The sequence below is a fragment of the Sinocyclocheilus grahami genome, unplaced genomic scaffold (genome assembly GCF_001515645.1).
Source record: "Sinocyclocheilus grahami isolate Dianchi unplaced genomic scaffold, SAMN03320097.WGS_v1.1 scaffold236.1, whole genome shotgun sequence".
NCBI classification, from domain to species: Eukaryota; Metazoa; Chordata; class Actinopteri; order Cypriniformes; family Cyprinidae; genus Sinocyclocheilus; species Sinocyclocheilus grahami.
The window spans coordinates 824,744-851,294 of NW_015505415.1; the positions used below are offsets into that span (position 1 = coordinate 824,744).

The following is a 26,551-nucleotide window of genomic DNA, read 5'->3' on the forward strand; positions in this document are numbered from 1 at the left end:
ATGCAAATGAATGCCCATAAGTCTTCCTCGCTGCTGTAGCAGTTTCAAATGATATAAAACTAGTATATTTACAAAGCTGCTTTCTGAAAATGTTTTAAAAAATAACAAAATAAATTAAAAATAAAAAAATGCTTATATTCTAAAAATGTTAATAAAAAATAAATTTAAAAAATGTATACAAAATAAACTAATAAATATAAAAAAACAAATAATATAAAATCAAATAAAAACATAACACCAATTGCTGCAATGTACATGTGGCTTGATAGCATATGTTTTGGTAATAAATTAAAATTAGCTTATTTTCATATATTTTCATATTTAAATGTCTGCACTAAATGTCCTTATTGACTAGTGCTGGATAGAATAAATAATAACCATGCTTTTAATATTCGAGTACATAAAAAGGCAAGTATTTTTGTGCTTTTACTCAAGTAAATAAAAAAAAAAAAAGAGTACATATAAAGTAATCTATTATTAGGGTATCTGTTGTTTTACACAAGTTCACAAAACTCTAAAACTCTAATGATGATTATTAAACAATTATGTAAAGTTGTGCTGATTTGCCCCGTATACGTGTTGAATTATGTATTTACAAAAAAAGCTTCTGCAAGCCTCATTAAGTATAAAACACATTGCATGTGTAAAACAGAGTCTCACTGGGACAAAAACTGAATCCAAACAAGAGCAACAATTTAATGGTTTTAAAAAATGAATTAAAGGCATCCCGCTGACTGTGTAATCCTGTGCTTTTATTAATGAGATCAGAGTAATTTATGCAGGCAGCGGGAGATTAATGTTGCCATAATATTTAGTATTTACTCAAACTGTTCCAACAAAAGAAACTGCAGAGTATAAAAAAGGCCGATTACACGCACAGCCAGAGAGCGAACGCACAATAACGGCCAATTAATTCAATTTAGAAAGCTCAAGTCGTACACTTTCACTGCCTCAACGCTCAACGCTGCACTCGTTCTGTAACAAAAGAAGTGAATTAAACACTTTTCAAGGTATTTTAGCTGTACAGCTACTCTAGCAGTGTACTTTTAATGTTATAAACTCTGTTCTGATCATTGATTCTCATCAGGCTGATGCATGCTGGGGTTAAATTGGGACAAATCGATCACCATTGTTTTTCAGTCCAATCCAATGCATGTATGATTCAGTAGAGTCTGTTTTAGTGGAATCAGCAAACAATGCAACCGTATGCATCAAAGTGAGCATGCACAGACTGAAGCACTTGTGTTTTGGACCTGTCCGAGTATCAAACGAATGAATGCAAAGATATTTCAGTGCTATTTAATGTTACATCAAAAAGGTCAGACATACAAATCTATATCAGATCCATAAAACAAGCTGACAGAATAATGCGGTGCAATCTTGAACATGTTGATGTTCTGGCATCTGTTGGGCTCAAACCGGCGAACTGTCTGAAATAGTCAAAGATGAGAACTATTAAAGGCAGCTGTTCATCTGGTTTCATGATGTGAAATCGTCCCTACAGTTAAATCAGTGCAGCAGCTGCTGAATAATAAATAAAGCTTTCGTGTGATTTAGATGAGGGTCTGAATCTGAATGGTGAAAGCTAACATCATTGTTCTCACACTGCTGTGATTAATGCCCTGATGCATGCTGGGGTTAAATTGGGACAAATCGATCACCATTGTTTTTCAGTCCAATCCAATGCATGTATGATTCAGTAGAGTCTGTTTTAGTGGAATCAGCAAACAATGCAACGTATGCATCAAAGTGAGCATGCACAGACTGAAGCACTTGTGTTTTGGACCTGTCCGAGTATCAAACGAATGAATGCAAAGATATTTCAGTGCTATTTAATGTTACATCAAAAAGGTCAGACATACAAATCTATATCAGATCCATAAAACAAGCTGACAGAATAATGCGGTGCAATCTTGAACATGTTGATGTTCTGGCATCTGTTGGGCTCAAACCGGCGAACTGTCTGAAATAGTCAAAGATGAGAACTATTAAAGGCAGCTGTTCATCTGGTTTCATGATGTGAAATCGTCCCTACAGTTAAATCAGTGCAGCAGCTGCTGAATAATAAATAAAGCTTTCGTGTGATTTAGATGAGGGTCTGAATCTGAATGGTGAAAGCTAACATCATTGTTCTCACACTGCTGTGATTAATGCAGATCACTAAACTTCTCTCTCTTCTGAATTAGACATTACATAGTATTACTCCTTGAAATATATTTTTGAAATGTTGACATCACAAGCACAGGCCTTCACTTGTACTTGATTTTCATAGAAAAGACGTGAAAACGAATAAAAACATAATATGAAAAAGTCAGTTTTTGCTATGACTAACCCTAGAAAGAAAATTGCTTATGGTCAAATGATTGGAATGTGATAAAAAAGCTATTGAAATTAGATACTAATATTTCAGTCTGTGCATTAAAAAAATTACTAGTGAGAGCCTATACCACAACACAGAAGCAGCTCCGGGCGGATGACGTATGAGGTCAGAAGTGACGAACGCGGAAGCACAGCGGAGAGAGCAAAACAAAACAACGGTCACTAATTAGAAGTACAAAACTAAAACTTGAAACAAATATTATTAAAATAAAACATAACAAAATAAACAAATTAAAATTAATTACATTTAATACAATTATAATAAAATTAAATAAATGATTTTATTTAAAAATAATAATAATAATAATAAAAATAAATATTTTGTGTTCATTCTCAACACTCATATCACACATGATCTCTACTGCTTTCAGATCTTGCAAAGTAAAGAAAATGTCAAATCAGAAGAAACTTGAGGAATCACCGCCAAGAATGGCTCCACCCACTGATGCTGCTGTTGCCTGGATACCAGCAGCCCAGGTATGATACTGTTACAGTTCAACAGCTCATCAGCCAATCAGATGCTACATTATAATATATGGTAACGCTTTTGAAAGAGGAGCCGATAACGGGACTGAACACACAGGACTCTCCAGGGTAACAAAGAATTTATGAACGAGAAGGTCAAAGTGTGCAGCTGAACCCTGGAGGTCAAAGGTCATGGGGAAGACTTCACACTGAAAAGAGACCTGACGCTCCACAAACTCGAACCCAGACGCTTCACTTCATCACCCTCTGAGCCGCTCGGCTGACAGCAGTCCTGCATGGGAACTTCTACACAGTTACAGATTAAAAACATGAAAATAACTAAATCAGCAGTCGGACACCAAGCGTGTGGGATTCAAGGTCTGGAGAAGATCACGCCTGATTTAAAATGCACCAGCAGCCTGAAACCCTCAATCATGATAATAAATGCAAAAACACATGCATCACACACACATGCATTACAGAGATTTACACCACGAACACTTCACTTTAGCAAAGATAAACGAACTGCTAAACTTAACAGTCTCAGTCTCAGTCCACACACGACCGATTGCTGACCGATTCATGCAGACCGCATGCAAAAAAACCAAGCTGATAGTCAAACGTTTGGCTACATGAGAAATAAATAAAATGAATAAACAAAAAATAAAAATAAATAAATAATTACAAATTATATAAATACTTTTAAAATAAATAAATAAATAAATAAAACTACAATTAAAAATAGACATTTAAAATCAATACATTTAAATAAAAAGATAAAAATAAGTCAAAATTAAATTGAACGAATAAATAAAATTAAACATTAAACATTTAAAATAAATGCAAGTAAATAAAAGTAAATCAAAATTTTAAATAAATCAAAATTAAAATAAGTACATTTAAAAATAAGTAAGCAAGAAAATAAAGGGTCGCAGTGAGTGATGTGGAGATCCTTCACCCACACATGAGCAGAGACGCTGAAAAACTGAGGATGAACTCAATCAGAGACATAATGGATCCCAAACCAGCCAAAAACATTTCAGACTTTAAATTTAGACCTAAAAACCTGAGAAATGAAAATGTTTCTAATATGAAGTCAGTCTACCAGTGCTTTGATTTATTTTAAATTTTTTTGACAAAGTAGGGTTTGCATCAGGTTAGGAAGTAGTACGTAATGCATGCAATACAATGCAATACAATAAAATACAAATCAGACCATAAAAAGTTCCCTCAACATAAAATGAGTTTGACAGCGTTCGGTTTACACTAGTATATGATCACAGTTCCCTTCACATAAAAACAGAAGTCTGATACGTCCACATTCCAATGTGTGTATTCATTCCTGCACCCTCATTACCAGTTGTGCCCTGCACTCCCAAGAGCCTGTGAATACTGAGGGGCCTCAAACACACACACACACACACACACTCAAAGGTCATGGGGAAGACTTCACACTGAAAAGAGACCTGACGCTCCACAAACTCGAACCCAGACGCTTCACTTCATCACCCTCTGAGCCGCTCGGCTGACAGCAGTCCTGCATGGGAACTTCTACACAGTTACAGATTAAAAACATGAAAATAACTAAATCAGCAGTCGGACACCAAGCGTGTGGGATTCAAGGTCTGGAGAAGATCACGCCTGATTTAAAATGCACCAGCAGCCTGAAAACCTCAATCATGATAATAAATGCAAAAACACATGCATCACACACACATGCATTACAGAGATTTACACCACGAACACTTCACTTTAGCAAAGATAAACGAACTGCTAAACTTAACAGTCTCAGTCTCAGTCCACACACGACCGATTGCTGACCGATTCATGCAGACCGCATGCAAAAAAACCAAGCTGATAGTCAAACGTTTGGCTACATGAGAAATAAATAAAATGAATAAACAAAAAATAAAAATAAATAAATAATTACAAATTATATAAATACTTTTAAAATAAATAAATAAATAAATAAAACTACAATTAAAAATAGACATTTAAAATCAATACATTTAAATAAAAAGATAAAAATAAGTCAAAATTAAATTGAACGAATAAATAAAATTAAACATTAAACATTTAAAATAAATGCAAGTAAATAAAAGTAAATCAAAATTTTAAATAAATCAAAATTAAAATAAGTACATTTAAAAATAAGTAAGCAAGAAAATAAAGGGTCGCAGTGAGTGATGTGGAGATCCTTCACCCACACATGAGCAGAGACGCTGAAAAACTGAGGATGAACTCAATCAGAGACATAATGGATCCCAAACCAGCCCAAAAACATTTCAGACTTTAAATTTAGACCTAAAAACCTGAGAAATGAAAATGTTTCTAATATGAAGTCAGTCTACCAGTGCTTTGATTTATTTTTAATTTTTTTGACAAAGTAGGGTTTGCATCAGGTTAGGAAGTAGTACGTAATGCATGCAATACAATGCAATACAATAAAATACAAATCAGACCATAAAAAGTTCCCTCAACATAAAATGAGTTTGACAGCGTTCGGTTTACACTAGTATATGATCACAGTTCCCTTCACATAAAAACAGAAGTCTGATACGTCCACATTCCAATGTGTGTATTCATTCCTGCACCCTCATTACCAGTTGTGCCCTGCACTCCCAAGAGCCTGTGAATACTGAGGGGCCTCAAACACACACACACACACACACACACACCGTCTGGATCACTATAGGTCTAACGCCTGGAAGACACGTGTAAAGAATGGAGTCCATACACATTACACACATTCTGTCACTGATGTGTGTCTCCATCCTCTCAAAATATTCTTCCTCCATAAAGAAGCTCATATGAAGTGAAATTGCCACATTCCTTCTGATAGGGTGAGAAAATCCACTCCAGATTTCTCAGATTCCCTCCGAACAGCACATTATTAAAGGGACGGTTCACTCATACATGACTCTTCTGTCATCATTTACACTCGCTCATGTTGTTCCAAACCCACACGACCTTTCATTTTGTTCAAAACAGGTTTTTAATAAGCCTAGATGTTTAGCAGAATGTTCATGCCGCTCTTTTCAATACAATTAACACAGATGGTGACCAGATATGTCCCAAAACAACAACAACAACAAAACACTATAAAAATATCATAAAAGTAGTCTATATCACTGAACAACTACACGGTTTTTAAAAAATCATGTCTAAATCTATATCTAAATCAATTAAATCCTGTTATTTATTTATTTTTTAAGAAGTTAGTTTGCATTAGGTTAGGAAGAATGCAATGCAATGCAATGAAGTGCCCTCTACATAAAATGAGACCGTTGCATTGCAAAAGATGAGAGAGAGTGAAATGAGAAAGCAGTAGTTCAGGTGCATGAAGATGTTTGCTTTAGCCAGGCCTGTATTCATCAGCATGAACATGCACAGAGACTTATACATGCACAAACACGAACATACATGCATATGCATACAGACAGAACCAAACACACACTCCCTGTCGAACATTTGAACATACTTGACTGGATCTACATATACATAAACACGCATATGAAAATGCAAATGCATACATATATACACACACGCAACATCACAACATATAATATTTATTTATTATTGATAGAGCAGATTTAGAGCAGATAGTGAAGGAAAAGCATTTTAAAAAAATAAAAAGCTGAAATATAACTTTTTATTTGTCACATGTTTTGATCATTACATCACTCCCAGACTTACACTTGTGTTATTACAGAGTTTGGTGTTTTTACTATTTTTATTCCACTTTAGCAGTAGTACTACTACAACACACACACACACACACACACACACACACACACACACACAGAGCACATGAGACACACACTCTCACACACACACTCACACACACACACCGCACGTGACACACACACACACACAGAAATGAAAATGTTTCTAATATGAAGTCAGTCTACCAGTGCTTTGATTTATTTTTAATTTTTTTGACAAAGTAGGGTTTGCATCAGGTTAGGAAGTAGTACGTAATGCATGCAATACAATGCAATACAATAAAATACAAATCAGACCATAAAAAGTTCCCTCAACATAAAATGAGTTTGACAGCGTTCGGTTTACACTAGTATATGATCACAGTTCCCTTCACATAAAAACAGAAGTCTGATACGTCCACATTCCAATGTGTGTATTCATTCCTGCACCCTCATTACCAGTTGTGCCCTGCACTCCCAAGAGCCTGTGAATACTGAGGGGCCTCAAACACACACACACACACACACACACACCGTCTGGATCATAATAGGTCTAACGCCTGGAAGACACGTGTAAAGAATGGAGTCCATACACATTACACACATTCTGTCACTGATGTGTGTCTCCATCCTCTCAAAATATTCTTCCTCCATAAAGAAGCTCATATGAAGTGAAATTGCCACATTCCTTCTGATAGGGTGAGAAAATCCACTCCAGATTTCTCAGATTCCCTCCGAACAGCACATTATTAAAGGGACGGTTCACTCATACATGACTCTTCTGTCATCATTTACACTCGCTCATGTTGTTCCAAACCCACACGACCTTTCATTTTGTTCAAAACAGGTTTTTAATAAGCCTAGATGTTTAGCAGAATGTTCATGCCGCTCTTTTCAATACAATTAACACAGATGGTGACCAGATATGTCCCAAAACAACAACAACAACAAAACACTATAAAAATATCATAAAAGTAGTCTATATCACTGAACAACTACACGGTTTTTAAAAAATCATGTCTAAATCTATATCTAAATCAATTAAATCCTGTTATTTATTTATTTTTTAAGAAGTTAGTTTGCATTAGGTTAGGAAGAATGCAATGCAATGCAATGAAGTGCCCTCTACATAAAATGAGACCGTTGCATTGCAAAAGATGAGAGAGAGTGAAATGAGAAAGCAGTAGTTCAGGTGCATGAAGATGTTTGCTTTAGCCAGGCCTGTATTCATCAGCATGAACATGCACAGAGACTTATACATGCACAAACACGAACATACATGCATATGCATACAGACAGAACCAAACACACACTCCCTGTCGAACATTTGAACATACTTGACTGGATCTACATATACATAAACACGCATATGAAAATGCAAATGCATACATATATACACACACGCAACATCACAACATATAATATTTATTTATTATTGATAGAGCAGATTTAGAGCAGATAGTGAAGGAAAAGCATTTTAAAAAAATAAAAAGCTGAAATATAACTTTGTGTTTTTTATTTTTATTTCTCTCTAGCGGTAGGACTACTACAACACACACACACACACACACACACACACACACACACACACAGAGCACATGTGACACACACTCTCACACACACACTCACAAACACACACAGCACGTGACACACACACACACACACACACACACACACACGTCTGGTTCACTATCCTTGTAGGGACTCTCCACAGGCGTAATGGTTTGTATACTGTACAAACTGTATTTTCTATTGCCCTACACCAACCCTACCCCTAAACCTACCCCTCACAGGAGACTTTCTGCATTTTTACAATCTCAAAAAAACTCATTCGGTATGATTTATAAGCTTCTGTATGCATGGGGACCTCAATTTAGGTTCCCACGGTGACACAAGTCCCCATGAGTTGGTGTGTATTCAGGTTTAATCCCCACCAGGATAGAAAAACATGTACACACACACAGACACACACACAGCGACGCGCCACTGCACGTGGCTGGAAAAACATTCCTTCCATTCCAGAAAGAAAAATGTGCACTGAGATCTGGCACATTCACTGGAAGAAGAGAAGATGAACATTTTAATGGCACTTTCACAGTTACCTCACTCAATCTCAGCCCGCGGAGAAAAAAACGCCATGATTATGTCATGATTTATGAATTTCCACTCCAGCCCACAAACACAAGAGCCAGAAAAATGAATTCAATAATTCCAGCTGGGATTTGATGGCTGGAATGCTGATCATGTGGACGGGAAGCGGCTGCAGTCTGACAGACACACAGGTGCCTCGCCGTCTTATTTCCGGAGAGAGATGAATAACAGCAGCGCTACAGACTCACAGCAGAGCTTCTGTAACACTAACTAACAATAACAATATCATTTGTTTAATAATAAATTGTTTTCTCAGAATTATGAATTTATATCTTGCAATTCTGACTTTTTCCCCCCTCATAATTATTAATTTATACGTTGCAATTCAGATTTTTCGTCTCAGAATTATGAATTTATATCCTGCAATTGACTTTTTTTTTATATTTCACAATTCTGACTTTTACATTTTTTTTTTAAAAACTCACATTTTGACTTTTTTTCTTGCAACTGCAAGTTGACATCTCGCAACTCTGTCGCAATTACCTTTTTAATTTTTTTCCCATCCTGTGGCAGAAACAAGCTTCCATAGAATAGAAAGCTCAAAAGAACAGCGTTTATTCGAAACAGAAATCTCTCGTGACATTATAAATGTCTTTACAGTCACTTTTGATCACTTTCTGAATAGAAGTCTGCGATGCTGATCGCCTAGCGATCATCCAGTGTCCGTCTGAGGACTCTAATGATTCCCAGCATGCAGCTTTTGAATCTGAACAATGAGACGGAGGCTGTGATGTGGAAAGGAGCTTTTTACTGATGCTCAGAGACGTGCTCGCATTAAAGTCAAAAAGCAGCCAATTATCAGCACACAAACCATCAAGACGGGCCTGATGCGACGCCTCGGGCGTGAAAGGTGTTATTAGCCCCAATGATTTCTGGTGAAAGGTCCAAACAAACAGACCTTTATTTGGCCGCAGGGCTCGTTGGGAGTTAGTGAGATGGATTTCTCCAAGAAAACAATCAGTAAACACATCACACATGTGCTTCAGTCGCACAAGCGGATTGTTTGTGGAGACCTGGAATATCCTGCACGCAGAGACTCGGACATGTGCTGCCAATTACAGCACCGGCGAGGGTCCCGATGCAATGAAGTCTCTATTGAAGTCTGTTATTGCGCTGAAGACGCCTGATTCAAGCATCGTGTTAAAGAGCAAACAAAACTGTGGGTTCAAGCAGAGAGAATGTTGGCATTAACTCCTGATGAACCTCCGACACCTTTAATTTCCTGACAGAGCTCCAGCAAGAAAAACTCAGCAAAAAGAAGCTTTACAGACTTCTGACTCACAACTGCTTCCAACAGAAATGGATTTTATAATAAAGCACTATTTAAAAGTCAACAAATGTAAGCAAATGTAAACACTAAGGCTTGTTTTCATAGACCGTGTCTTTAATACCAGTGTGTTTTACTGGTATTAAACTGCACTGGCAAATTTTGTTCATACTTAAAATAAATGAACAAATATGTACTTAAAACGCAGAATCATATACTTAAAATTAACGAATCGGTGTAATAAGACAAAATACACTCATATGAAAGATGTGATCTATGAAAAGAAGTCTCATGCAGTGTTTCGCAAGTAAATGGATCTTGTTTTAAGAATAGTTTTGCTGGAACATCAGATAGAATATACTTAAGACCAGTGCTGTTGTTGTTAACTAAAACCATTAAAAAAAAATGTTTAATTAAAAAAAATTATTTATTCAGGTTTCGAAAATAAATCTGAAAAAAAAAATCATAAATATTAGATTAAAAGACTTAAACTTAAATGAAATTAGAAATCTTGTCTTGACAACTAAGTTACATAAGCTTACACTGAAGTACTCAAATCAAATAAATATATATATAATTTAAAAATAAAGAAAATTACATAAAAATAATAACATTTTAAACTTGAATTTAAAACAAAGTATAAAAAAATAAAAGCCAATTCAAAACAAATACTATAATAGTGTGTGTGTGTTAATAAATAAATATATATATTTTGCTGGAAAATAAAATATGCTCATTAAAATCAGTGTTGCTATTGTTTACTAAAACAATTGAAATTTTTATTTTAAATTAAAAAAATTCGGGTATTGAAATAAATCTGAAAAATATATAAATATTAGATTAGTTAAACAAATTTAGAAATCTAATTTTAATTGTTTTCACTTAGTTTTAGAAAAAAAAAAGTAAAACTAGGTTAAATAAGCTTTTGTTAAAGTAAACAAAATACTAAAAGTAAAACAAAAACAAAAAAAGAGAAAAGCACAAAATTACTAAAACTTTAAACTTAAAATGAAAACTAAACTGCATTGCATGAATCATATTCATTCACTACACCTATCGTTTTATTTATTTATTTATTTTACTGAGGTTGTTGCAGTGCATTTTGGTTTCTCTGCAATGGATACATGTGATGTGAAAATAAAATATCTTAAATGGCATTTTACATTTTGATACAAGCATTAATAATGTCAAGGTTTCGAGTCGAATCTTCTGTGGAAGCTGAAGCGTGTGCGGGCCGAAGTGCTGTGAACACCAGCCAAACAGCAGCAAATCACTATCATATGTCAGCTGTTTGGACCCTCGCTCTTTCCGTAGAGCAGCCTGAATGTGTGTGTGTGTGTGTGTGTGTGTGTGTGAGTGTGTGTGTTGGAGAATTCCTAATGACTTCAGCAGACTCCAGAGCACCTCCACTCTCATTTTCCAGCCACAAATACAAACGTGACGCAAACAGTCAGCCAGAAACCATTGAGGGAGACACAACTACAGCACACATTCCGTACTCTGTGACCGACTAATGGATCACACACACACACACACACACACACACACTTCATCTCCTCTGTTTTCTGTTGTGCATTCATCAATTCACAGGCTGTTTTCTGTGGACATTCTTATGATGCCCATAAATATTAAATCACTTCAGGATTTCTGTCCAAACAAAGCAGGCAGAGCAAATAATTTCCATTCATACTTCTATGACAACATTTACATAGTAAAGCCAAGCATATCCAGTGTGTTTACGCTCTTCTCAGCAACATTTCTGTTTTCTCTGTGAATCTCTGTTAAACTGTAATGTATTTCTGTGATGCGCAGCTGTATTTTCAGCATCATTACTCCAGTCTTCAGTGTCACATGATCTTCAGAAATCAGTATAATATGCTGATCTGCTGCTCGAGAAACATTTCTGATTATTATCAATGTTGAAAACACATTCATATTTTTACAAAAGTTAAAATAACAGCGTCACTTTTGTGGTCAATTGAATGTGTCCTGCCTGAATCAAATAATTAATTTAAAAAAAGCACCCCAAAAAAATGTAAAAACCAGAATCACCGAGTTGGAAAAAGCATAACCCCTCCTAAAAATGACTTGTAAACTCAATCAGGTGTAGCTCATCACCTTCTCAACGGCACACAAAGCCACTGACTTTCAGCTGTGTTCATTTTGATCAGCTCAGCATGAAAAGAGCTTTCCTGCAGCATTTCAGTCCTTGATAGTGCAACTACAATCAACTATGTGGCAAGGCACTGTCAAAAGATCTCTGGGATAAGGTTACGGACAGACAAAAGTCAGGAGATGGAGACAAAAACATGTCACAGGCTTTATCAATGCCTAGAAGCACAGTGAAGTCTATTATTAAGAAGAGGAAGGTGTTTGATAAAACACAGAGCCTCCCTGGATCAGATCGTCACTCCAAACTGGATGAAAGAGCCGGAGGAAACTGATCAGAGAGGCGACCGAGAGCTACAGCAACTCTGAAGCAGCTGCAGGAGTTTAATATGCAGGTAAACACTGGTTGGTTGACTTCATGAAGCACTTTTCTGACCTGAAACGGCTTACAAACCCCATCAGCATCACAGTAGAGAGTTTTGCACATTTTCTACAAATGCACATAGAAAAAAAATCAACAGTTTCGCAATTCAGTGTCGTTAGCGGCACAGAAATCACACACTTTAACAAGAGAGGAAGTCAGAAAGAGTTGGGCATTGTAGCGGATTAGCTCATGGGGAAATATGAATAATTAACCATAACTAGTTATAATTAATTATTCATATTTTAGATCCACTGTAGATATTTAGCTGACCACTCAGGGTCAACTGTCTTGTCAATTCTAAGAACGTTAATTTCCTGGTTAAGGGAAAAGTTTAATATTTTAAAAGATGCTTAAAATGTGTAAATAATCAAATTAATAATTATTATTAAATTACACATTGTTATTATTTATATATGTTGTTATATAGTTGAGTCTCATATGGTGATGTTTTAATATTATTTATATACTATTATAGTATTTATTCATACTTTGAATGGGCTTTTTATATTTACTTTTATATTTCAGTTTTTACATTATGTTAGTCTTAGTCATTTTTATGTGCCTTTTCTTATTTAGCTTTAATTTATTTTAGTCATTTTAATACTTTACCTTAAACTTGGTTATTCCTTAGTCTTAAGTTTTTCATCTAATATTTAATTTTTTTTAGTTAACTTGATGAACAAAAGAAACGAAAACTACAACTGAATTAATAAAAAACACTATTGACATTAAAAAAAATTATAATAATAATAAAAGGCAAAACAAAAATTACAATTATATAAACAATATAAAAATAAAAACATTCAAAATATTAATTAAAACTAAAATAGTATCTCAATATATACATGTATATACCTTATTTAAAATTATATATAAAATATATAATTTTTTACACATATATTTATTTATTTAAATAGAAAAATGTATACCCATATATATATATATATACACATTTTTATTTAAATTTTAAATATATAAAGTTTTAATAATATGTATATATAATTTCTGACAAAAAAAAAGACCGGTACTCACATTATGATATTAATGAAATTAACTTAATCAGATATGATTGTTTCAACGTACATCAGACGATCAGAAGCCAAATATGTGTTGGATTACATATACAGGTCACCACTATAGTCCATAAATAATGATCTATTTTAAGATGCATGCTCAGGTTTAACATTTCAGCTCTTTACACACATGCAACAAGATCCAGAGTGTGTCAGACATCAGCACAAAACAAAACAGAGCTGGCTCTCAGTCTAAAGACGGCTTTAATCTGGCTCGGCACATGCTCGGCTCTAATTGTTCTGGTCGACTGATTTTGGCTGCCGTCCCTCCACACGCACACGTTTTCCGTCAGGATCTTTTTGTGCGGTGGTCTCTCCTAAATTCCCGTCGTCTGGACCGGCTCCATCCCTCCCTCTCGTGACGTCGCGACCTTCCCTCGCTCTACATTCTCTTCTTTCTGCAAATATCTTTCCACACCGCCGTCCAAACCATGAGGGCCTTTCTTTAGGCACTGATTTACATTTCCTTCACTTTTACTAGAATATCTCATTGGGTTTTTCAGCTGCGCCTCACTATATGATTTGGCTTCAGCGTCGAACGTGAACCTAAAAACCAGAATCAGTCTGAACGTGCAGAACAAAACAGTCTTTCAATTCATCACTTTTTGTAATGGAACCATGTAAAAGACAAGCGCTTTCAGATAGGCGAGACCTGTAATTCATCAGACGCGCATCAGTGATACGAACTGAAATGATCAGGATCGTTTGTATCAAAGCTATCTGAAAGTTTCACTGTAATCAAACAAACTGCACAAGAACTGAATCGGATGTCAGTGGTCCAGTGTGGGATGCGGTTGCCATGGGAACAGTGTGATGCTGGATAGACAGAAGGAGATTAAGCGGTCAAGTGATGACACTAAAACATAGTTAGAAACATCTGAATACCTTCACATATTGACAAGTGAATGCACATTAAACCCATAAACATGAACATTAAACCAGCCCAGTGATTGACATACAAAGCGACCAATCAGAGTCTTTGTTTTGTTTTTGTGCGCCATTTAGGGGCGGGTTATGAAAAAGTTGATATGGTTATATTTGTTTTGACTATTTCAGCTTATTGCCATTTTAGCTTTAAAGGCTGTTATATGGCAGATACAGAAAATAATCAAACATTCCATAAAATTCAGCTCATAAAAAATTCTGCATAGCATGAAAACTCTTTTATAGAGTTCATAAGACTGTCCAAAGCATCATCTCATCATGTTACAGTCACCATGAAAGTAAAGACTTGTGATGACTAGAAGAAGACTAATGATGCATATCTGAGTGAAACGGATCATCGAAAAATAAACAAACAATGTAGGGTAAAGAAAGAGGAACGGAAAACATTTTCTGAATTTTGATTAAGCATTAACCAGGGGAACAAAACTAACTATGCATGGATCCTCACAATAAGATCTATAACATGCACTTAGAAAATAGATTTTCATTTCATGCTGGCTTTAAAAATAAAGCAGACCAATAGCCGTTTTACAGTCAAGAGAATGCAAACATATTGACATTTTTGTGGTTCGAGCTCACAATAACAGACTAGAAAACAACACAAAACACTGTCGATATTCAGATCAGAAATTGGTATTGTGTAGCACAGATTGTTTCATAGATGTAGCATATTTGTTCAGAAAATAAGTCACACCGGGTCAAAACTGCATTGTTCAGAGTGTAAAAAAAATATATATATATATATATATAAAAAATTAAATTAAGTTGCATCTCTGTATGAGAGACATTTTATTAGTACATTTAGAAATAATGCAAAACACTGAATTAAAATGAAATGTTACACTATAAACCTGTATTTTAGATCTGTCACTCCACAACAAATCCTCTAAACAGTATTCAGAACAGAACTAGAATGATAAATGTAAATATAAAACACACATAAATTATAGTGTCATTCATTATAATCAACATTTATTATCAACGCCAAGCCTGAACTAATTAATTTAAAGCAAAGTGTGTGGAAAGTGCTCTATACTAATAAACTTAGGCTCACGTAAACGCACTCATTCAGCGCAAATACACTTGTGTGCACAACGTTAATTGCATTATATAAGTTGCTTAGGATCATAAATCACAGCACGGTTAAGATGATTTTAAAAATGACGTCTATTACAGAAAATACGGTCATTCAAAACAAAGCATAATATAAAACCATACAGTTAAGATCACCCAAAAAACAAAAAAAAAGGACAAATTTGCCATCATTTCCACACCCTCAAGTCATTCCAAACCTGTATGAGTTTCTTGCTTCTGTTCAACACAAAAGAAGACGTTTTGAAGAATGTTAGTACCAAACAGCTGCTGGTAGCCATTGACTTCCACAGAATTGTTTTTACCTACTATGGAAGTCAATGGCTACCGACAACTGTTTGGTTGCCAACATTCTTCAAAACATCTTCTTTTAAGCTCCACACAAGAAAGAAACTCATACAACTTGAGGACGAGTAAATGATGACAGGATTGTAATGTTTGGGTGAACTCTGCCTTTTAAGGATCTCAAAGAACATCACAAAACAACTAAATCTCCCTCGGAGCAGCTGGTGAACTAGTAAACACGACTCCGTGACCATTAATGAGAGTGTTGAGCAGTTTAGTGTGCATCAGATGGACAAAACCGTCCTGTGATCATTTCAATTACAAATCACAGCACCGGCGGACTCGTCAGGGTTTCACAGACCACTGCAGATCTTAATGCATGCGGAAAAGTTGGGATCAAACGCCTCCGAACAAACAATTATAATTGTGTAAATCTAACGAGGGAGCGTCTCTCTGGAGAAGACGTGCTGCCATCTGTAGGACACTCGGAGACGACAATACAGACGATAAAACAAATGTTTGATGCGCACTTCAGCATGATTCGCTTTTACTGCTCCAATGCATCCAGAAACATAATAAAATAAATTTTTTGTTTTAAATAAATAAAACTTTTTTACAGAAATTAATATTAGAAAAAACAAATAGAATATATTTAGAATAAAATAAAATTAAGTATTTTGTTTTAATTTAAAATCAAATAAATAATACTATTTTAAATAAATATTAGAAAATAAACATTTAATTAAATTTAGAGAACATATTTAGAATAAAACAAAACAAGTGTTCCGTTTTATTTTAAATAAATACATAAATATTAGAAGAAAAAAAAATAAGAGCATATATTCTAAATAAAATAAAATGTATTAGTACATTAGTATTTTGTTTATTTAAAATATTTTATCTTAAAATAGAAAATAAAATGGAGCATATATTTAAAATAAAACGAAATATTTTGTTCTATTTTATATCAAATAAAACAATATTAAATAAATAAATACACTTTATTATTTTAAGTGTAGATGTATGAAATTATTAGATGCATTATTAGAAAATAAAAAATTATCTTAAAAATAAACTTCCCACTAACTCTCACATAAAACTCTGATTTGATGTCATGAACCTTACAAACTTCTAGCAACTATTTTCAACTATTGACACACTGTCACAGTATCCAGCCATTAAACACAACTGTGAACCAGCCAATCAGACTGAAGCAGGTTGTTTTAAGAAAGCTTGCATCAGGCAGACTGTAGGCTTGACCAAATACCCACACTTGCGGTCTTGGCCACTTGAGAGCGCGTGCGCGCGACAAGAAGTGCGCAAGACTGTCCCAGGTCTTAAAAACACCAGAACACAGTGCCCTTAACGCACACTATCTTGAATACCGCTCCAGAGCGCTATTCGAGGCTTAGTGTATCCCATCATGCATCACGTTCTGGAAATAAATTGTGAGATTTTTTGCCGAGATCTCGCGAGAAGTCACGGAAACCTTTCCAATGTATGTTAAACACTATAAGTGTGTCCCATCAGGTAATGAAAAGTTGTACACACACTTGTGGTCTTCATGCTCACTTGAACACTTGGACCAAATACAGGAAATACGTCATAAGTTGTCAAGTGCAAAGACTGCAAGTGCAGGTATTTGGACAAGGCGTGTGTGCAAAGACTGACACAATCTATCAGTACATGAGATGACAGAGCGCCCCCTACCTGTCTGTAGGAGCAGATGATGATTTCCCGCAGGTGATAGTGCAGCGGTGTCATGGTCTCGCTGACGGAGTCTAACGCCAGATCAACCTCCCGCTTCATCCGGTGACCGTCAGGAAGCAAGCGGACCAACTTCATCACCACCTACAACACACACACACACACACACACACACACACGCGATATAGTGTAAATACATATACAACTGTTATTAATATAACAAAACAAAACAAGTACTGATATTGGTTTGATGTGGACGAAAAGCATTTGTCTAAGCTTCATAAACCAAGTACAAAAATAAATGGAATTTAACATGATGCTTGAGCAGAAATTACATAATGCTAATAAAAATAAAAATATAATAAAAATTATTATAAAACTACTATAATAAAAAATATCATAGTACAATAATATATATATATAGATAGATACACAAATATATTTAATTATAATAAAAACATTTAATATTAGATACTTACTTAATTAATATTAATTTGTATCATAAACCAAGCACAAAAAATGGAATTTAACATTATACTTGAGTCAGTAAATTAAAACATGAGCAGAAATTGATCATAATAAAAATAATATAATACAAATAATTTTATTATAATAAAAATATTTAATTATTACTTAAACATTGAAATTATAAATAATTATTTATTTAATTAATAATAATAAATTATTGATATAATTATTAAAATATTTAATATTAATATAAATATAACATACAGCATATATTGAGTTTGATCTGCCCTATACTTCTCCCAGCATCCACAACCTGTCGAGGGTCACAGAAGACCCTTCTTTAGGTTTTCAGCTCATTTTAGTGTGTTTTTAGGGCAGTTGATCCCTCAGGTCACTGCTGCCCTGAATCCATCCTGAAGGTCAGTGAATCTGAGCTTCAGTTCCCAGAGTAACGTGTGGGTCAGAACTGAGGCGTATTGCACTTTTGCACGCCATCAGCAACGCTGAGGTCACAGCCTGAATTAATTAAACTACTTATGTATTAAGTACAGCACAAGAGAGCCGACAGCAATTATTCCCAAAGACAGAGCTCACAATCTCAGATTTGTACGAGACTTAAACAGCATCTCTCTCGTACCACTGATGCTACAAACCAGGTTTCATGTCACAAAAACCCTGAGGAATCAGAAGAAGCATAAAGCACAGCTAACAGAGTGAAAACAGACACGGAGCAGCCAAACAGACTTCTGGGAATGACAGAACAGGGTCTTGTTTTTAGTTTCAGACGCTCTCCAATATTGAAACCGCTTAAGATCTTAACCATGACGTGTAGGAAACGGATGCCTTTAAATTCAGAGGCTTGAAAACTACATTTGCGATAAACACGATCGATAACGGCTTCAATCCTTAATTAAATGCTCTATTACTAATGCACTCTGATTTTCTGATATCTTTGGAAAATGCTAAATATAAACCTACGAACTGAAATATTTTTCATGTACTCGTTTGTATCATGTACTGTAATGCATAGGGTGTATATTGTGAAAACTGCATGTCTTGTTTATAAATGATATAGATATTTTGTCATCAAACTAAACATGAAATAAAAAAAATTTAGGTTATATTGAAATGAAAGGACATAATGCAGAAGTGCATCACCTCAAACTCGCCCTTTGTGTATTTGGCATCAGGAACGCTTACGATTTCATCCTCACAAGACTCTGGAAAACCCTGTCAAACAAATCACTACAATATAGCATAAATAATACACAGTTCCATGCAAAAATTGTAACATAAATATGAGCATTTCTTCCCATGCAAACGTGTACCTAAATTACCTCTACATCTTGTTAATTTCATCTTTAGTCATATTTTAATCTTTAAATTAATAATGACTATGTTAAAAAATAATAAAATAAAATAGCAAATATATATACACACACATATATATTGATACAGACTGCTTGATGATACTTTAATGGTGCTTTTTTTTCTTCAAAAAATAAATAAATAAATAAATAAAATAAAATAACCTGAGGGTTAGTTGATGACATATTTATAAAATAAAAAATTGAATTAAATTAAATTAAATAAAAAATAAAATAAAATAAAATAAACTGAGGGTTAGTTGATGACATATTTATAAAATAAAATAAAAAATTTAATTAAATTAATTTTTTTAAATAAATAAATAAAATAAAATAACCTGAGGGTTAGTTGATGACATATTTATAAAATAAAATAAAATTTTAGATCTCGCTGTATAATTTCTGTATTGTGTGATTGAGACGTACGTTGAAGTGCCAGAGCGTGAGCGCAGCGATCACCATTGCTGTGGTCGTCCGTCCTTTACCATTAGAGCAGTTAAAGACGAACGCAGAGAGCGAGTCTTCAGCGAGACAAGACTTCATCGCCTCCAGCAGCCTGTCGAAACCCTGAACACACACACACACACACACACACACACACACACACACAGATCATTATCAATGTGACCGAATGAAAGAGATAAAGCAGACCAAGATAAATCACTTTGACAAACGCATTCAGAAGACTCTATGACACACAAAAGAAAGATAATGAAACTGTTAGGCTGAACAGCAATAAAACCAGGTTTTCTTTCAGAATAATAGAACTGAAGTCTATGACAGCAATAGTTCACCCATAAGTGACAATCCTGTCATATTTACCCACCATCATGTCATCGCTGGAGAACACGGAGATATTTGTAAGAGCTTTTTCATGTGCTCTTCAGGTTTGCTTGTTATGACACACCTTATAAATTTTTATCTTATTTAATCATATTTTAATCTTTATTGGTAAATAAAGAATTTAATTGCCTTCAGATTACTTTAAAAATAGTGCTTTTTGTCACTTTTGGAGCTTGATAATATCTTTAAAAAATAAATAGTTCTGTTACTGCTGCTTTGAAAGGGTTTACTGACATTATTGATGCCTTAGATTGCAAAAACAATTGTTCAGCTCTTTTTCTTGACTTATCAAAGGGTTTTGACACAGTTGATCATGGCATACTCCTAAATAGACTCTCCATTGTTGGTCTCTCTGAAAATGCCATTAAATGGTTTGTCAAATATCTTCAGGGCGAACACAGTGTGTGCTTTTAAAAGACTGTACTTCATCTATTTTGTCACTTTCCAAAGGTGTCCCTCAGGGGTCTGTTCTGGGACCTATTTTATTTTCCTTGCATGTAAATAATTAATGCGATAACATTCCAAATGCGAAGTTCCATCTGTATGCAGACGACACTGCTATTTACTGCTGTGCTCCATCAGCTTCACAAGCACTTCACTATTTACAGTCAGCGTTTTATATTGTTCAGTTCCGTTTATATCAACTTAAGCTGGTTTTAAACACAGATGAAACTAGTTTAATGATTTTTTCAAATTCTCAAGTTGTACCAAGTAATCTTCCTGACATTATATCCTTCCAGGCAACAAAAATAGAATATGTTGTAAATTATAAGTACCTGGGCATCCTACTTGATAGTCAGTTTTTTTCATAGTGTTTTACGTTTTATTACTGGTTGTAGTTATCAAAGACATCATTGTACTTTATAAGAGAAGGCGTTACCATCGTTGTATATCCGAAGTAGTTTTAATTGGTATTGTTTTACTTATAAGTCTATTTGTGGTCTAACTCCATCTTATTTGTCTCCGAGTTTTTCTAAATCAAAGGTATGCTACAAACTACGTTCAAACGATCTGTTACCCTCGGGTTGGAACAGAGCTGGGAAAAAGGGTTTTGGATATAATGCTACTTTGGCATGGAATAATCTACAAAGCATTCTAAAGCTGACCGTGTTTCCATCATTACATCAATTTAAGCTACTTTTTACAAGCTGTGTGTTTTATCCGTTGGTGAATTGTTGTTGTGATCTTTGATTTGTGTTATGATGTAAACTTGTATATACTATGTTATTTGCTGCTGCTCAAGTTGTACCAAGTAATCTTCCTGACATTATATCCTTCCAGGCAACAAAAATAGAATATGTTGTAAGTTATAAGTACCTGGGCATCCTACTTGATAGTCAGTTTTTTCATAGTGTTTTATGTTTTATTACTGGTTGTAGTTATCAAACACATCATTGTACTTTATATGAGAAGGCTGAGTTACCATCGTTGTATATCCGAAGTAGTTTTAATTGGTATTGTTTTATTTATAAGTCTATTTGTGGTCTAACTCCATCTTACTTGTCTTTTAGCTTTTCAAATACAAAAGAATGTTACAAATTTCATTCAAATGATCTGTTATATTTTAAAGTTCCTCGGGTTGGAACAGAGCTAGGGAAAAAAGGTTTTAGATATAATGCTTCTTCGGCTTTGAATAATTTACTAAATATCTGTTATAGCTGACCATGCTTCCATCATTAAATGAGTTTAAGCTACTTTTATGTAACACTTTTATGTAGCTACTTTTATCTAACAAATTATGTGTTTTGTCCTCTGGTAAATTGTTGTTGTTGGTTAAATAAAAGAAATGAAATAAATAAATAAATAAAAATGTAATTATAAAAAATAAAATAAAATAAAACCATAAAATATGGAATAACCTGAGGGTTAGTTGATGACATATTTCTGGGAAATAAATAAATAAATAAAAAATAAATAAAAATAAATAAATAAATTTAAAAAATACATAATAAAATAAAATAAAATAAAATAAAAACAAAAACATGAAGGTGAGATGACATAAACGGCCACCGGGAAAAGACCACAGGAACCAGATGAGTCCTCTGCACAATGTGACTTTGCTGCAGCCTGGAACTGTACTGCTGGTTCGTCTGGTCAGAGGAGAACTGGCCCCCGACTGAGCCTGGTCGTCGACTTGATTGCACAGATACTATTTTAACTGAACTGAGCTGGATGATGACATCACTGATTTCAATGCTCTGCCTTCAACTGAAAATTGAGTGTTTACTATTATCATTTTGTATTATTGACAATATTTTCCTAATTAATGCTGTTCAGTTGCTTTGACACAATCTGTATTGTTAAAAGCGCTATATAAATAAAGGCGACTTGACATTTCTGGGTGAACCATTTCTGTAAAATCTGAACTGACAGTGACTTTGATGAACACTAGAGGGAGCAGAACGTCTTTTCTTTGTCCCGTCTTCAGCCTTCATCACTGCATCTGAATGGGAAGATCTTTTAAAGCGCGTCTCACCTCTTCAGTCGGAGCAGAGCATTCTGGGAAGGGTATCCGTCTGTACTGCAGTCCCTGGTGTGAACTCTTGTGCTGGTTAAAGGTCTCCTGCACCGTCACGCAGCTCTTGAACATCTTCATCTGCTTCTCCTGCTCCAGAGTCACTTCAAGCCATTTCTGACTTCCCACAAGTTCCTCTTTCAGAGCTGTTTCCAGCCTCTATGTCACACACACACACACACACACACACACACACACACACACACACACACACACACACACACACACACACACACAACATAAAAGACACATAGATTACATAAATATCTATGACATAAATATTAGTATTGTAACCTGTAAACTGAAACTACTGTAAAATAAAATTATTAGAATAATTATCAAATTATTATTTTTTATTTTAGAGTACAATTGTAAACTTACAACAGTAATATATTTGTCTTCATTTTTATAATTAGTGTTCAAACATAACAACAACAACAACAACAACAATAATAATAATAATAATAGTTTATTAAAATATAATAATAGTAATAAAAAAATCTAATAATAATAATACTTGTCAAAATAAAACACTGCCTAATTTTTAGAAATTAGTTAAATAATAATATTATTAATAAACGATAATAATAATTTTGTCAAAAAACACTGCCTATTTTTTTCAAATTAATTAATAATAATAACAATAATAACAGTAATTGAAAAAATCTAATAACAATATTTGTATTACTATTATTATTATTATTATTATTAAACAACTTTTAAAAATATGCAGTTAATAATAATAATCAATTAATACAATTATTAATAAATAATAACAACAACAATACATTCAAGTAAAAATAATCCTTAAAAAGAAGATTACAACTTGAATCTATTTCCCTGCATGTCGTGTGACAATTAACCAACATCAGAGAACCGTGAACCTTAAATTATTGAAATATTAACTTGAAATCTTCGGGGGATTTCGGGTATATTGGGTCCAGCTAAGAAAGAAGTTTGGGAAACGCTGGTCTGGAGAGATAAAAGATGTCTAGGAGGTTGTTTTATCATCCAGCAGGTGAAAATGGTACCCTAAACAATCAAATCAGTGGGTAACACACATCCTCGAGCAGCTTACTGCTTTAATTAAGCTGTTAGAGATGATTAATGCTGCTTGAATGACCTAAGCAACAAATGACAAGCAGCAAAAGCAGGTTCTGACCTCGATCTGGTGCGTCTGTGAGGAGAGCACACATATGTGCTGATCCACACGCGTGGGCTCTCTGGGACAGAAGATCTGGCCGTTTGCCTCCACAACCAGCTCATCCTGCAAATTTACCCACAATACACTGCTGTGCTTCCTCTTCTCATCCGTCAGATACTCCAGAACGGCTGCCGTCGCCTGAAACATGAGCGATGCTGTCGGTGAGCATTAACAAACTCCTCAGGAGACATCAGAGTCAGTCTGAAGGGGCTTTTGGGAAGCGTTACCTCAGATGTCGGCTGTGCCATCCCATAGATCGACATTTTGGGCACTCGTCTGAAATTAGCCACTTTCATCTGCTTAATGGTGCTCAGAACGTCAGGCGCTAAATACTCATCTGCGACCTAGAAATACAACACATCTCTTCAGAAATGATCCATCCTACTTGTTCATTTAGTCAGAGAAATACGTCATATTATCATTAGCATCATATTTGTAACTATTGTCAAAATAATTTCTCAGTTTAATATGAAGAGCTGACGAACAGGGTACAAATTATTAATTTTGGATTAGTTTTACAATAGATGATTTTTTCCCCCTCTAACTTGGTAAATCAACCTTGGGTTTTTGATAATAAAATAAAATAAAATAAAATAAAATAAAATAAAATAAAATAAAATAAAATAAAATAAAATAAAATAAAATAAAATAAAATAAAATAAAATAAAATAAAATAAAATAAAATAAAATAAAATAAAATAAAATAAAATAAAATAAAATAAAATAAAATAAAATAAAATAAAATAAAATTCAAAATAATTTCTCAGTTTAATATGAAGAGCTGACGAACAGGGTACAAATTATTAATTTTGGATTAGTTTTACAATAGATGATTTTTTCCTCCTCTAACTTGGTAAAACAACCTTGGGTTTTTGATTAAATAAAAATAAAATAAAATAAAATAAAATAAAATAAAATAAAATAAAATAAAATAAAATAAAATAAAATAAAATAAAATAAATAAAAATTATTACTATTATTATTATAGCACTTTTCCTTAATAATAATAATAATTATTATTGTTATTATTATTATTATTATTATTATTATTATTACTTCTAATTACACATTATATCATTATTTTTTTTTAAATGTGCACAATTATATTGACTGCATTTTTCAAGCATGACTATTCAACCTTGTTGCTTACATAAAATACATTAAAAAAAATTCAAGTTAAAAAGAGTTTTAAACAGTACCCCAAAACATCTCAAATTCAAGCAAAAATTGCAAACCTCATAAAATATATAAAATAAAACTATTTAAAAATATTTAGCTTGATATCCGAGGTGGACACATGACATCTGGCCAAAAATAAATAAATAAATAAAAATAAAACTATTATTATTTAAAATATAGCAAAATGTAAAAAGAAAAAAATTATCCAAAAAATTATAAATGTTTTCTTTTTTAATTTCATATGAATCAACCCAGTCAGAGAGGAGTTAAAACACTCACAAGTCTATTAAAACACCCCTCAAAGATATTTTGTATGTTTCAAGGTCTGTTTTGAACCCTGTTTGTGAAAAATGGCATGCAAGACATTCGTAACTTCCTCAGTTCAGTCAATTCAGCGCTAAAGAAAGTGTTCAAGGTCGCTGCTTAGAAAGATACATCCGAGCGACATCTGTTGACAAGTCACACTTTCTTTAGAAACTGTTGCTAAGTGAGAAAGTCATTTCCATGCAGAGCGAAGCCACATTAATCTCAATGGAGAAACACCGAGATAAACTACAGTGAATCTGCTCTGAGATCATCAGGACTTCATGCTGCTCTTTACAATATAATGCAAGTGAAAGGCTTTCAGTAAGGCTGTCAAAAGTAGTTCACACGCATTGACCACTGTATTTAGATCTTCTGAGGTCATTCAGTATAAATGAGGAACAGACCAACAGTGGTTATCCAGACTCAATTTGTTTATATGCACAGGACTAAATAAATAAAATAAAAATTATTACTATTATTATTATAGCACCTTTCCTTAATAATAATAATTATTATTATTGTTATTATTATTACTTCTAATTACACATTATATCATTATTTTTTTTAAAAATGTGCACAATTATATTGACTGCATTTTTCAAGCATGACTATTCAACCTTGTTGCTTACATAAAATACATTAAAAAAAATTCAAGTTAAAAAGAGTTTTAAACAGTACCCCAAAACATCTCAAATTCAAGCAAAAATTGCAAACCTCATAAAATATATAAAATAAAACTATTTAAAAATATTTAGCTTGATATCCGAGGTGGACACATGACATCTGGCCAAAAATAAATAAATAAATAAAAATAAAACTATTATTATTTAAAATATAGCAAAATGTAAAAAGAAAAAAATTATCCAAAAAATTATAAATGTTTTCTTTTTTAATTTCATATGAATCAACCCAGTCAGAGAGGAGTTAAAACACTCACAAGTCTATTAAAACACCCCTCAAAGATATTTTGTATGTTTCAAGGTCTGTTTTGAACCCTGTTTGTGAAAAATGGCATGCAAGACATTCGTAACTTCCTCAGTTCAGTCAATTCAGCGCTAAAGAAAGTGT

At 33.7% G+C, this 26,551-nt stretch overlaps 1 protein-coding gene across 1 annotated transcript in view; it reads right to left on the reverse strand.

Moving 5' to 3' along the window:
• LOC107597770 (paladin-like) overlaps positions 1-26,551 on the reverse strand; it is a 60,702-nt gene that overhangs the window by 7,605 nt on the left and 26,546 nt on the right. The window contains exons 12-17 of the mRNA XM_016288950.1: positions 24,226-24,342; positions 23,957-24,136; positions 22,756-22,953; positions 19,863-20,003; positions 19,228-19,299; positions 17,605-17,745 (exon numbers count right to left, since the gene is read on the reverse strand). Of these exons, the coding sequence (XP_016144436.1) occupies positions 17,605-17,745; positions 19,228-19,299; positions 19,863-20,003; positions 22,756-22,953; positions 23,957-24,136; positions 24,226-24,342 (849 nt within the window). The remainder of the gene's footprint in view (positions 1-17,604; positions 17,746-19,227; positions 19,300-19,862; positions 20,004-22,755; positions 22,954-23,956; positions 24,137-24,225; positions 24,343-26,551) is intronic.